Consider the following 12,913-nt stretch of genomic DNA (forward strand, 5'->3'; position numbering starts at 1 on the left):
ACCATCACAGTCACAAAGTTCACAACCCCTTGTACCATCACACCCACCAAGTCCCCAATCTCCTCACCCACCACAACCAACTCAAGATTCCATCCCAGATTTAACTCCACCGATAGCAAGGAAAAAGTTAAATATTAGAAGAAAAACTCCATAGATTTAACTCAAAATTTGGATGTATTTGGATCTATTTTGTACTCTCATTAAGCATTTTAATTATGTATTTTGTACTCTTATTAAGCACTTTGATTATGTATTTTGTACTCTTATTAAGCACTTTAATTATGTATTTTGTAGTGCTATTAAGCACTTTAATTACATATGTTATTATAGCTATAGTGATATTATGTTATGATATTTGGATGTAGTGATATTATGTTATTATTTCTGTCAGTATGTTCTGTCAGGTATCCTTAATATGTATGACAACCGTATTCTTTTAGGGAGCACCTTGCACAATTGTTTAGGAAAAGGGAGACCATATTTAACATTTTTAAACTATAGGGGGACTAAAACGAACTTTATTGCAAGAACCCAGATTGTTCAGTCATATTACAACATCAACTGATATTACATGAACAAAACATGAAGCTAAACACCTAAGTCATTACATCAGCAAAACATACATTGCACATTGCCCACCTAACATCAGCCTAAACACATCCACAATGTGATAATGTTCATCACAATAAGAACAAACACAACTCTAACTAAGAACTTTGTCCTTGTCTGCAACTCTTTCACATTATTTTCGAGATCACATATCCTCTTGCTTTGCCTCACAATTGTACCTTCTCTATAATCAGTATTGTCTTCAAAACACCACTTGAAAAAATTACATGACATCCCAGTTGAAAATCCACCATAATATTCAGCAAAAACACAAAAATGTATGAACACATAAAATCCAATACACATAAAAGAGACTAGAGTATTCAAAAAAACCTTGTAATGACGACATCTCAAAATTGTCTCCTAGCATTCCTTGCAGTTCTGGCAACTTTCGTTACAGCAATATCACCACAATGGCAAATAGGGGTTATCCCAACTCCCCTCGAAACAACACCGTGTGAGGAATGCGAAAATCCTTTACCCGTTGTCTTCGAACAAGAAGAACAACTTTGTGAAGAAGTCATTCCTAACCCTAACTCTTTGCTTTTAAATTTGGGAACAATTGTAACACGAATCACCAACAACCCTAACCTTTGCTTTTAAATTTGGAAACAACAACCACGAATCACTTTGCTAACAGGATGAATCAGCAATTGAATTTAACACGTTAACCAAAAATTATACAAGTTAGTGTTAGGGAGACAGCTCTACCACCGTAAGCAAAAAGGACTAACGTGCACCGTTTTTGCAAAATATAGAATGTTAGTGAACTTTTGGAAAAAAGATGACAACTTTGAACATACCCTACAAACTGAGGGATCAAATATGTATTAAACCTTTAAGTTTTTAATAAATTTAAAAAATTTCAATTCAGATTTTAATGAAGTTTTACAATTTATTAAATATTTAATAAATTTATATTTTTTAATTAAATCCTTTTATTAAATTGTTGTCATAAGTCATTTTATTATTTTAAAATTTAAAATTTTTAATTTAATAATTTCTAATTTCATATTTATAATTTTTAATTTAACACAAAAGTTAAATACAAAAAAAGTATAAATTTATTAAATATTCAATAGAACTTAAATATTTAATAAAATTTTAATTAAAAATTCTTAAAATTATATAAGACTTAAAACTTAATTAAACTTATTTTTTATATTTAAGTTTAGACTATCATGATTATATTTGCTAGTTTACTTTTTGTTTATATGTTAAGTTCATTAATCTTTTCAATATCTAAGAGAATATTAATTATTCCATTCCTAATTTATCTCAAATAAGTGACATCAAATCAATATTTGAGTTTACAATAAATGAAAATAATATATTACGTAAAAGAGAAAAGTTATTATATCAAGGTTATTACAGTAAATAACATTTATTTTATGGTACATATAGTCATTATATCCGTAAATATTTAATTCGTGCTAATTATGATTAAAAATTATAGACAGAGTTTATTATTTCATTGTAAGAGAATAAAGAAAATGAAGTATATATATAATTTTTTTTGTTATTTTATAAATGTGTATGATTTGCCTATTTTAAAAATTTGAACCATTTATATTAAATCATTTATCCAATTTTATCCCTTTAAGTTTAATTATTTTCCATTTTTGGCTCTTAGTATGTGACAGACGTCATTATTGTTCACCAATACACAATCTGACAATCTAATGAGGTGGCACACCGCCATTGGATACTCAGAATTTTAGTATTCCATTATCTTTTTCCAATCACTATATAAACTCCTCCATAGCCATTTCTCCCTCACAGAGAAAAAACTGAAATGCAGAGAAACACATAAACTAACAGACAAACACGCCTTAAAATTATTTTCTGTGCTAATTAGTAATGGCAGCTGCAGAAGAAGTACCCATCCACGGTGATATCCTAGAGGCAATATTATCCCACGTGCCACTCATCGACCTTGTCCCAGCCTGTCACGTGTCAAACTCATGGAAGCGTGCGGTTTCCTCCTCTCTCGCACATCTCCGCCCCATTAAGCCATGGCTCATCGTCCTCACCCAGAGCCCACGCGACGCGCACGTGACAAAGCTGCACGGTTACGACCCTCGCTCCCACGTGTGGCTCGAGATAAAAAACCACACGTGTCCTCACTCCTCCCCGGTGCGCTCCTCTCACTCCTCGTTACTCTACACGCTCACCCCCGCCGAGTTCGCCTTCTCCCTCGACGCGCTGCACCTCCATTGGCACCACGCGCCATCACCGCGAGTGTGGCGCACTGACCCCATCGTGGCTCGTGTGGGCTCGCGCGTGGTGGTGGCCGGCGGCGCGTGCGAGTTCGAGGACGATCCGCTCGCGGTGGAGATGTACGACGTGGAGAGCCGCGCCTGGGAGACGTGCCCATCCATGCCGGCGCTGCTGAAGGATTCCACGGCATCGTCGTGGCTTTCGGTAGCCATCACCGGAGAGGTTATGCACTTGACGGAGAAACACTCCGGCGTGACGTACTCGTTCGACACTGTGACGAAAAAATGGGAGGGGCCGTTTGATTTGAGACCTGATGAGAGTGTTTTTCACTGCGTCACCGGAAAAATAGGGGAGCGATTGATGGTGGCGGGCTTGGTGGGGGGATTTGGGAACGTGAGAAGCGTGAAGCTGTGGGAGGTTAGGGGGGGATTAGGGTCCGGGATGGTGGAAGTGGGTGAGATGCCAAAAGAGATGGTTTGGAAGGTGATGGGTGGTTCAGAGTTAGGTTCGATGGAGGTGACGTGGATTGGGGACTTTGTTTACGTAAGGAACACTTCCGTTAAGGAGGAATTGGTGGTGTGTGAGGTAGTGAACGGTGTTGGGTGCGAGTGGAGAAGTGTACGGAATGTTGCCGTGAACCACGGCGCGAGAATGGTGGTTTGCGGCGGCGATGTTTGCATGCAGGATCTGCAGCGTGCGGTGATGTCAGGGACACGGACATTTTGCTTGAAACACATGTGAATAGGTTGAAAAACTTTGTTACTATATTAAGTTGTGGTATTTTGTTTTAAGAAAAAGATTAAGGTATTGGGATTTTGGAACTGGAATGTCATTTTCGTTTTTTTTGTTGGCAGACAAGTCTGTCAATTTTTATTAGCTTTTCAGTGGCAAAAAAGGTATAAGAAAATGATAAAGCTGAATCTGAGTGAGATATCTGAAAAACCATAGTGGAAATGGATAAGAATGATGAAAGTGTAATTATGATGTCTGTTTGTACTTTGTGGGAGGTCTTATCTCTATTGTAAGTTATTTTTCCCTCCCTACAATGAGAGATTTTCCTTTAATTCTTTTTTTTTTGCATTGTTCCCTCGATTCTTCTCCAACCACTAGAGTTTCGACTTTAGTGGTTAAGGAATGAGTTGAAGAAAAGCTCTTTCAGGTTTCTTCATAATAAGAGAATGTGTTTTCTACGTTTTTTATTTCTCAAGTTTCTACTTTCTTCATATTTTCTGTACTGCTTTATTATTATCATGCGTGCTTCTGTAACTGCTTTTAGTCATTTCAATGATTAATCTGTTGAAAAAGAAACGATATATTTTAATGAATCATTTTTAAATTTTCTATAATCTTAGTAATCCCAATATTTCAATATTTTAACTATCAATTCAAATCGGTATAATTATAAAACATTGAAATTATAATTCATAAAAAATATTTACAGAATTTACACATTTTATAAACAATATAATAAGTCTCTTGATTACTTTTTATGCTTATGCTATCACCTGCATCATTGTTTATTGCGGTCCTACACTCAACACATATAAGGATGCATGAATTAATGTCCACATACCACATTTAGCATTTAAAGACAGATATATATATATATATATATATATATATATATATATATATATATATATATATATATATATATATATATATATATATATATATATATATATATATATATATATATATATATATAACTTAAATCCATTCGTATCCACATTTAGAAAAACAATAAAATATTTTTTTTCAAAATTAATGTTTCTTCAACTCTCTTATTTTAGATTGCTATTGATAACGAATTTTTATCTTTAGATCAATACAAATGGATAATATTTGGACTTAAATATTAACTTTAAGTCCACTTAATCTTTTTTTAATGATAATATCGCTATCTTACTGCTTCTAAGAAATAAAATGAAAGTTAACTGTTTTATCTTTGTAAATAAATCTCTCAGTGTGTGACTGTTTTACGATGCACATTCACAAATTATTACTCTTATATTTTATATCAAATAAACATAAAATGATACCATTACTCAAACATAACAACAAATCCAAATTTCGCCAAAGCTATTTTTTACCAATTGAATAATCTTTTTATGAAATTTTAAATAGAATAGAATAAATAATAAAATCAAGCATTTTAAACTCAATAATGTTAATCTAACTTGACATGACCTTTCCAACTCCATTTCACATCATCAACAACCACAAGTCAAATATTTATTTCTCAAATTTAATTATCCCTATTTCAATTGGACCATTTAATATTGATAACAATTTTTTTAGTATAAATAAATAAATATTACACTCATTTGCTCATAAACGGTAGATGTATTATGATAGTTTGTTCAAATGGGATTAAATTGAAAATTAATGTTTTTGTTGATTATGAGTTAAATTGGATTATGTTCATTTAATTCATGAATTGTACGACTTTCAGTTAGATTATATATGATGAGTTATTCATAGCTCACTTAAATTTTAAATAAGTTATCTTTTAATTTTAATTTCCATTCTTTTTGTTGTCTCTTTCGTCAAAAATAAGTTTATGATAATATGAAACTTAGTGTTATAAAATCCATGGTATAGACAACAGACAAAGGTTAATGAAATATGAGGAGCAAATGATAAGAGTGTTAGTTATGATCCAGTTCAAAACATTTTTTTTACGTTTCTTCACATTTTCCTTCACAACAACCTTTTTTTCATTCATATTCATCCAAGTACATTAATTGGTATATAAGATGCTTAGGGGGTTTCAGTTTTTACTTCAAGAAAACAATTTCTTAAAACAAAATAAATCGAATTAAATTCACTTATTTTTAAGCCAACTCATGTTAGTTGGATTAACTTACTTTTGACATCTTAACATAAAGATAAAAATGAATTGGATACAAGTAATATTTACTTGGACTCATTACAAAAAATATGTCTTATCTATCAAATATATTTATGTAAAAAGTATATGGAAGTTTATACTCATCAATACTTGCTAAATATTTATATTTGATAAATCAAATTTAAATGAGATTAAAAAATATATTTTTTTATATTATGTTATTTGTTAAGTCACACGTTTTCATTGGAGTAAAGATGAAAAATATCTCAATCCATAAAAAAATTAAAAAATATTACAAATTTAAAAAATTAAATTCTATATAAAAACATTGAATAATTAAAAGTTTAATTTAATATATATATATATATATATATATATATATATATATATATGTGTGTGTGTGTGTGTGTGTGTATTGCCCTTTTTAAAATTACTTTTATATAAATTCTTATTTTTATTATCTTTCACTCCTTTCATATGATTCCATTGTGAGGCCATCATTTCGTTCTCTATTATTTTTCTTTCTTTCTACTTTTGCTTTTGTCGACCCTGCTACTAAAAAAAGAGAACGAGAAAAAGAAAATCAAACAACCAAGTTATTTTCCCATACACTATTTTCGAAATTGTTTATTTACCATTAATATTTTTAAAATTAGTATTCTTACAAATAATTAATCTATTACATGCATGTAATAAAATTTAATTTAGCGACAGTATAAATTTTCTTACCGGATAAGTGAATTTCTCACTCTTCTTGTTTTCACGTTCTTTCCTTATAACGTTTATTTAAATAACAGTTTTTCCTTCGTTAATCAAACTAATATCAAATTCACGAAAGAAACTAACAAAATTTACATAAGTAAACTTTTTAATAATTAGATCTAATTAAATTTTAAGTATTGTATATACTTAATATTTTTAATTAATTTTTATTAACAACATTTATTTTACTACCTGTTTAATTTTTTTTTCTTTTTATCTCTAATCTTTTATTAACTCTAACATCATTTATTCTCTTCAATATTCTTTAACTTGTTAATAGAAAATAAATAGCTATTTTTTACATAAATTTTTGTTTAATTATTTAATATAAAATATTTTTTGTGTGAAATATTAATCAATGGTTTAATTTACAAAAAAAAGGGGTGTATACAAATTCTAGTTGAATTTGTCTACTAGAGAGGACCACATAGTTTTATGGTGATTGGCTAAAGGTCTTATCTTTAGGTTACCAAATCACATCCACACAAGTTTTCTCAATGTCTCCAAAAGGAGGAGAATTCTTAGGAAAGGGAAAATCAATGTTACCTCTTCCATGGAAATCCAATGCCAAGGTTTTTTGGTCCAATTCAAAGAAAATGGGAACACTTTCAACTATTTTTGCCTTAGTTCAAACCCTAAACTAAAATTTATGTTTCATAACTTTATTCTGTCTCAAAAAAATTCGACAAATGATAAAAAAGTCATTTTTATTTTAGAATAAATTTACTTCTAAAATAAATCACTTTGCTCAAAAATTAATTTAACTAAAATTAATTTTTGCAACCTTTTGTCCTAACAATACACTAATGCAAAATAGGTTTTCTATCAATTTTTTATAATAGGTATCTTTTTTATACTTATTTTGAAAATAACATAAAGAAAATCATTTGTATATTATACTTATTTTATAAATAATTAATATAAAAGTGAGATTTTTTTAATTGATATAAAAAGATTCTTCTAAACTTATATAATCTGTTGTAGCTAATTAAAAAATTAGAAGAAAAAAAACAAATACTAACCACCTTTGAACTTTATCAATGGCAAATTTAGTTTTATAGTACAAATTCCAATAAGAAAGTGCGATTTTTATTTATATTAAGGCATTTTCAACCAATAATAATAATAATTTGATAAAGTTAGAAAAAATATAGTATTAAAATGCGTGAATGATATTTGTTTTTTTCAGTGTACAAGTAAATAGATCAATATGCGAGTAATTTATTTATTTTAACTTATTTCTATATTAGAATGAAATAATTCGATTATAAAATATTAATAATGTTAAATTTTATATTTTTAATTGTTATAGCTGTCTTTTCGAACTCAATGACTCGACTTGGTGAACCACCGTGTTATGAAAGTAAACATGAAAAGACTAAACCAACGTATGGGTAATCCCAAGTCAACCTGCAAGTCAAACTTCGTGTACTTTCCATTGCATTATATTTTCGGCAAACTTTTTTTTATAAGATCTATATTAAAAAAAATTAATTGGTCATTTTTAGAAAAAAAATAGAATGTTTCATATATATAATTTTTTATATTATATTATTGGCTCAGATATTCTCCTAAATAAAATTTTCTTTTTCTCGCAACTTTTAACTCAGGGACGGAATATAGTACATATCATACATGAATTGAAAAGGAAGTAAAATAAAATAACATGCCAGTTTCTCTGAAATTTTATAATGAGTATTTTGAACATTTTATTTTACAAATAATTTATATAAAAAGTAAAAGATTTATTAAAAAGAATTGGTCTTTTGATTATAGTTTAGTTTACACAATTTTATTTAAATTAAACTAATTTTCTGTTTTGTTTATTTTATTTTCAATGGATGTAGACTAATAGGTAAGATGAGATTTTAGTCACTATCACTTTTCTTAAAAATAATAAATGAGAAAATATCTTATATGTCAATGGAAGCAACTTCCAACTACTTTTATAAATGGAAAATATATTTATATAGTATTGATTGGATGAGAAGTGGAACATTCAATACTTTTGAAAAAAGAAATTTGAGTTTAACTCAATTTTAAGAAATCTTTTTAATAATATGAAATTTGCAATCTTTTATATGTTATATGTTTTCGTTATATCTATGAAAAATATAAATTCTTAAACAAATATCTCAACATATTTTTAATTTTTTTTTCTCAAAAAATAATATGCATAGTAATTAGTATTCATGCTGCTATCATTTCAAATTACTCTCTATTTATGTGATATTTTTAAATGTATTTTTTTTACAATCTATCATTTTTATATCCACTTCTAACAGTTTTTTTTAAAAGAAAAGCTGCCAATTTTAAAATAATCTTATAATTGAACTGTAATAGTTAATTATAAATATAAAATATAATTTTATAGTATAAAAGTGATTTTTAATTATGATTATAATCTTAATATACGAAATAAATGTTTATCTTAAACTAAAATAAGAATTCCAGAGGAATTCATTATTACGGATGGGTATTTGCTTCCTCCACCATCACCAAATGCTTCATGCATCACCCCATATCAATTTTGTCATTTTCTAAAACGGATGTCAATATCCGTTTCATCTTTAACAGATGTTGACATCCGTCCGTTCACATATTTTATATTTTAATTTATTGTTTTTATTTAAAAAGAAAAAAAAAATCTTCAACGGATGTGACGACATCCGTTAACGGATTGCCACATCCGTTTTAATAAAAGTTTAAAACTATTTTGATTATTATTTAAATAATAATATATAAATTAAATTAATAGTAATTATTTTATTAAATAAAATAAAATTAATTCATAAATAATTAAGTAATAATTTTAAATTAATTAAATAATACTTATATATTAATTTAAAATATAATAAATTAAAAACTAAAAATTTAAAAAGAAAAAACTTCATGGATGTTGTAACATCCCAAAAATATAGTAATAAAATCATATAATAGAATAATTACGATTAATAATAATCCAGGCCAGTTTTAACATTTAAAAAGAGAACACAGTTATGGCCGAACGGCCTTACATAACTTTCCCACTAAAATTGAACCATACAAGAGAAAAATTCAAGACCGAACGGTTTACAAAACCAACACCGAACGGTCATCCAAAGCTTAAAGACAAAAGGTGGACGAACGACCACTTAACCAAAATAATCAACTACAAGCCGAACGTCCTATTGCTCAGTCTTCACCTCGACTTCGACTAAGTTCTCTTCCTCCAAATATTGCTCTTCCAACGCCTCTTCCAGTAGTGCGTCTCCTTCTGCTCACATCCACACGGATGATCATTGCAAGAACAAGGACGGACGTACAAACGAGACAACACAAGGAAAAACACAAGGTAAGCTTATGTAATTTAATTCAAGTAATAACATACATTTTAATATGCAAGCACATCCCAATACATTCCAATAAATGTAAGAACCTAGATTTTTAGAGAAGTGGTGGGGACACGGTGGTCACCCACCTCTTGCATTATTAGAATGCAATTATTGGAGGTGCATAATTCAGGAAGCTTAGCAAAGGTGAGGGTCTCATTTTTGGCATGAGAGAGAGCAGCCCAGAGGGAGGGAACCCTTTCTTCCGTTTTCAACCGTCCAAAGAGCACCCAGGGGAAGCAATACCAACTTTAGAAGGGCGAAGAGGAGGATTTGGGTTGGGCATCTGGTGAGAGTGGAGTCCTTGCAGCAAGATCTGAGAGAGGAAGTGGAGAGCTGTTGAAGTTTCTAGGAGATCTTGAGCTGCACGTCTGGGAGGAGTTAGATCACAAATTTTTCAAAGGAAGTCTTCAAGAGGTAAGGGGAGTTCGATTTATTTCCTTGATTGTTGAGATATTATGTGTTTACTATAAATCTGTGCAAATCTGGACCGAAGGGGATGAAAATGGGGTTTCTGGGTTTTTTCTGGAATCTGGTGCGATTCTGCAGAATTCTGCAGAACGCGCGTACGTCCAATTTTGGTGAGTCAAAATTGGACGTTCGTCCAATTTGCTCGACCAATTAGTGGTCGGCCAAAATAATATGAGCGTTCGGTTTTGTATTCTCATGTAACGAGCGTTAGCGTTCGTCCTTGAGTTAATAAAATATTAGACGTTCGTCAAAATATTATCCAGTGAATTAGAGATGTTAGGCGTTCGTACTTAGTTTAGTATTCTCATTGTTCAGATTGAGAGCGTTCGTATCAATTTGGTATTTTAGGATTCAACCTTGAGCGTTCGTCCCTAAATTAGTATCTACAAGAAGTAATCTTGAGCGTTCAGTATTGGGTATTAGTAATTGCAGTCGCTCGTCCTTAATATGGATTCTTAGGTTTTAATCTTGAATGTTCGGTTTGGTGTATTAATGATTGGAGCGTGCAGTCTTAATTGGATATTATTAAGTTTAAGTCTTGAACGTTTCTAGTGTATTAGAAATTGTAGCGTTCGAATAAAATTAGTACCCCAGGATTTGATTTAATACCGCACGGTCAGAATGGGCTTTATACCGTTCGGTCAGGTTTTGATATCATACTGTTCGGTTAAGTTGTAATCATTCGGCCAATACTCCAGACGTTCGGCCAGCACTATAAGGGAGCGGCAAAATGATCTAGACGTTCGGCCAAGACTCTAACGTTCGATCTTTAAATATTCAGATAAATGAGTTTCGACCCTAGCGTTCGTCCCTAGAGCGTTCTGTCCCAAAGTGATCGTTCGTAGGGAACGATCGATCTCGATGATGTTAATCCTCAAGAAGTACTCGTCAGAGGTAGTGTTACGACTAGGCTTGATCTTGAGCGTTCGTTCATTTGGGGCTCGGTTTAATAACGTTTGGTGTTCATAGGCAGCGTTCGGTCTTTGATGATGATTGATCCCAGAACGTTCGTCCAAACAGTATCCGAGTTGAAAATAGCGTTCGGCGATAATGTATGAATCCGTAATTTCTTTGGTAGTATTTTTAAACAATTATTGAGAATTGTTGGTTATTTTCTTGATCTAATATTGGTTTATTTATACATGTTATTGAGAATATGTATGAATTCGTGATTGAGCACATTTATTTTGTTGGAGGTGGTACATACACTATGTTATTTACTTGTAACTTCGTCTGTCTTGTGAGCATTTTTGCTAGTCTCGCGTGAGACTGAGATTCGAGTGTAACCTTCTTCTACGCGAGGAGGTGAATGTCTCGCCCAATGACTTCGGCTCGTGTTGAGTATAGTGCATCGTTACGCGTAGTATCGATGTTTTTACTCGTTAGTCCTTGAGGAGTTGGGGAGATAGGTCTGAAGTCGCGATGAAAGACGACTCGAGTCGCCTGTTATTGAGAACAGGTTATGACGACGAATTACAAGTAAACGACATTGTTTATGAAGGACTAGTCTGTAATGTCATGTGTGTCGACTTATATTAAATCATGGAAATTGTTATAATTTATATGTAATGGGTTTATGATGTGATAATTCTGGTTATTCACCCTTGCATGTTGTGGTCGTGGTTTCCACCTGTGATGATCGTACTGGTACGGGAGAGATGGTAATGCAGATAAAGCTGGAATTGAATAGTTCTTCGAAAGAGATGGGAAGTAAAACTTGTTGGGTCTATAGGTAGTAACGAGCGTTCTTATCAGTGACGTTCGGTCTTGGTGTTATTTATTTTCAGGTAGCGAGCGTTATTAGGTAGCTTTTGATCTTGATGATAGTTGTTCTCAGGTAGCTAGTGTCCGGTCTTAATTTGGTACCTGGAGGTTTAGTTTGATTACGTTCGGTCAGTACTTTAGGTGTTCGGCAAAGTGCTCTAGGCGTTTAACCCAGACTCAAAACGTTCGTCCTTATGGTGTTCTGTCTCGTAGCGATTGTTTATAGAGAATGATCTTTATTGGTGATGTTGCTCTGAGGTAGCAATCATTTATGGTGAGTGACCGGCCTTGATATTCGTTGAGGTAGCGATCGATTAATAAGTTGTGATCAATCGTGATGATGCATGATTCAGGCAGTGATCATTCATAGGTAGTGCTCGGTTTGGATGACGCTTGTCTCAGATAAGGATCGTTAACAGTTAGTGGTCGTACGTAGGGAACGTCCGGTCTCGATGATGTTGCCCTCAGATAGTGCTCGTCAGAGGGAGTGTTCGGCGAGATTTGATCTTTGAGCGATCGTTCAAATAGTGTTCGAAATAATAGTAATTGTTCTAGTAGAGTGCGCTGTCTTAGCATGAAGTCTAAGTGTTTGATCTTACTTAGCGTTCGATCTCTTGGTGTTCGACCTAATGGTATCCGGTCTAATAGCGTTTGGTGTTTAATGTCGAGCTTAAGTGATCAATCTTAACGCTCGTGTAAACAGTATTCGATAAATAGGAAGTTCGTTGTGTTAGCGTTCGATTCTGTGACGTTTAAGCAAATAACGTTCGGCCTAATAGTGTTCGATCTGGCGTTCAGTTTTTAGCGTTCGACCTAGTGTTTGATCTCAGTGTTCATTATGAGAGTGTTTGGTCACTATGGT

General features: G+C 31.8%; 1 protein-coding gene across 1 annotated transcript; it reads left to right on the plus strand.

The window, feature by feature from the left end:
- The first annotated feature begins 2,370 nt into the window (after positions 1–2,370).
- Positions 2,371–4,019, plus strand: LOC108335259 (F-box/kelch-repeat protein At1g23390). Its single transcript, XM_017571238.2, has one exon. The coding sequence runs from the start codon at positions 2,470–2,472 to the stop codon at positions 3,568–3,570; it is 1,101 nt and encodes a 366-aa protein (XP_017426727.1). The 5' UTR covers positions 2,371–2,469; the 3' UTR covers positions 3,571–4,019.
- Positions 4,020–12,913: the final 8,894 nt, after the last annotated feature.

Source organism: Vigna angularis, chromosome 10 (assembly GCF_016808095.1).
Source record: "Vigna angularis cultivar LongXiaoDou No.4 chromosome 10, ASM1680809v1, whole genome shotgun sequence".
NCBI lineage: Eukaryota > Viridiplantae > Streptophyta > Magnoliopsida > Fabales > Fabaceae > Vigna > Vigna angularis.

Bases quoted from the DNA above. Each gene is read 5' to 3' on its own strand.
- LOC108335259 (XM_017571238.2), top strand. From the start codon at position 2,470: ATGGCAGCTGCAGAAGAAGTACCCATCCACGGTGATATCCTAGAGGCA.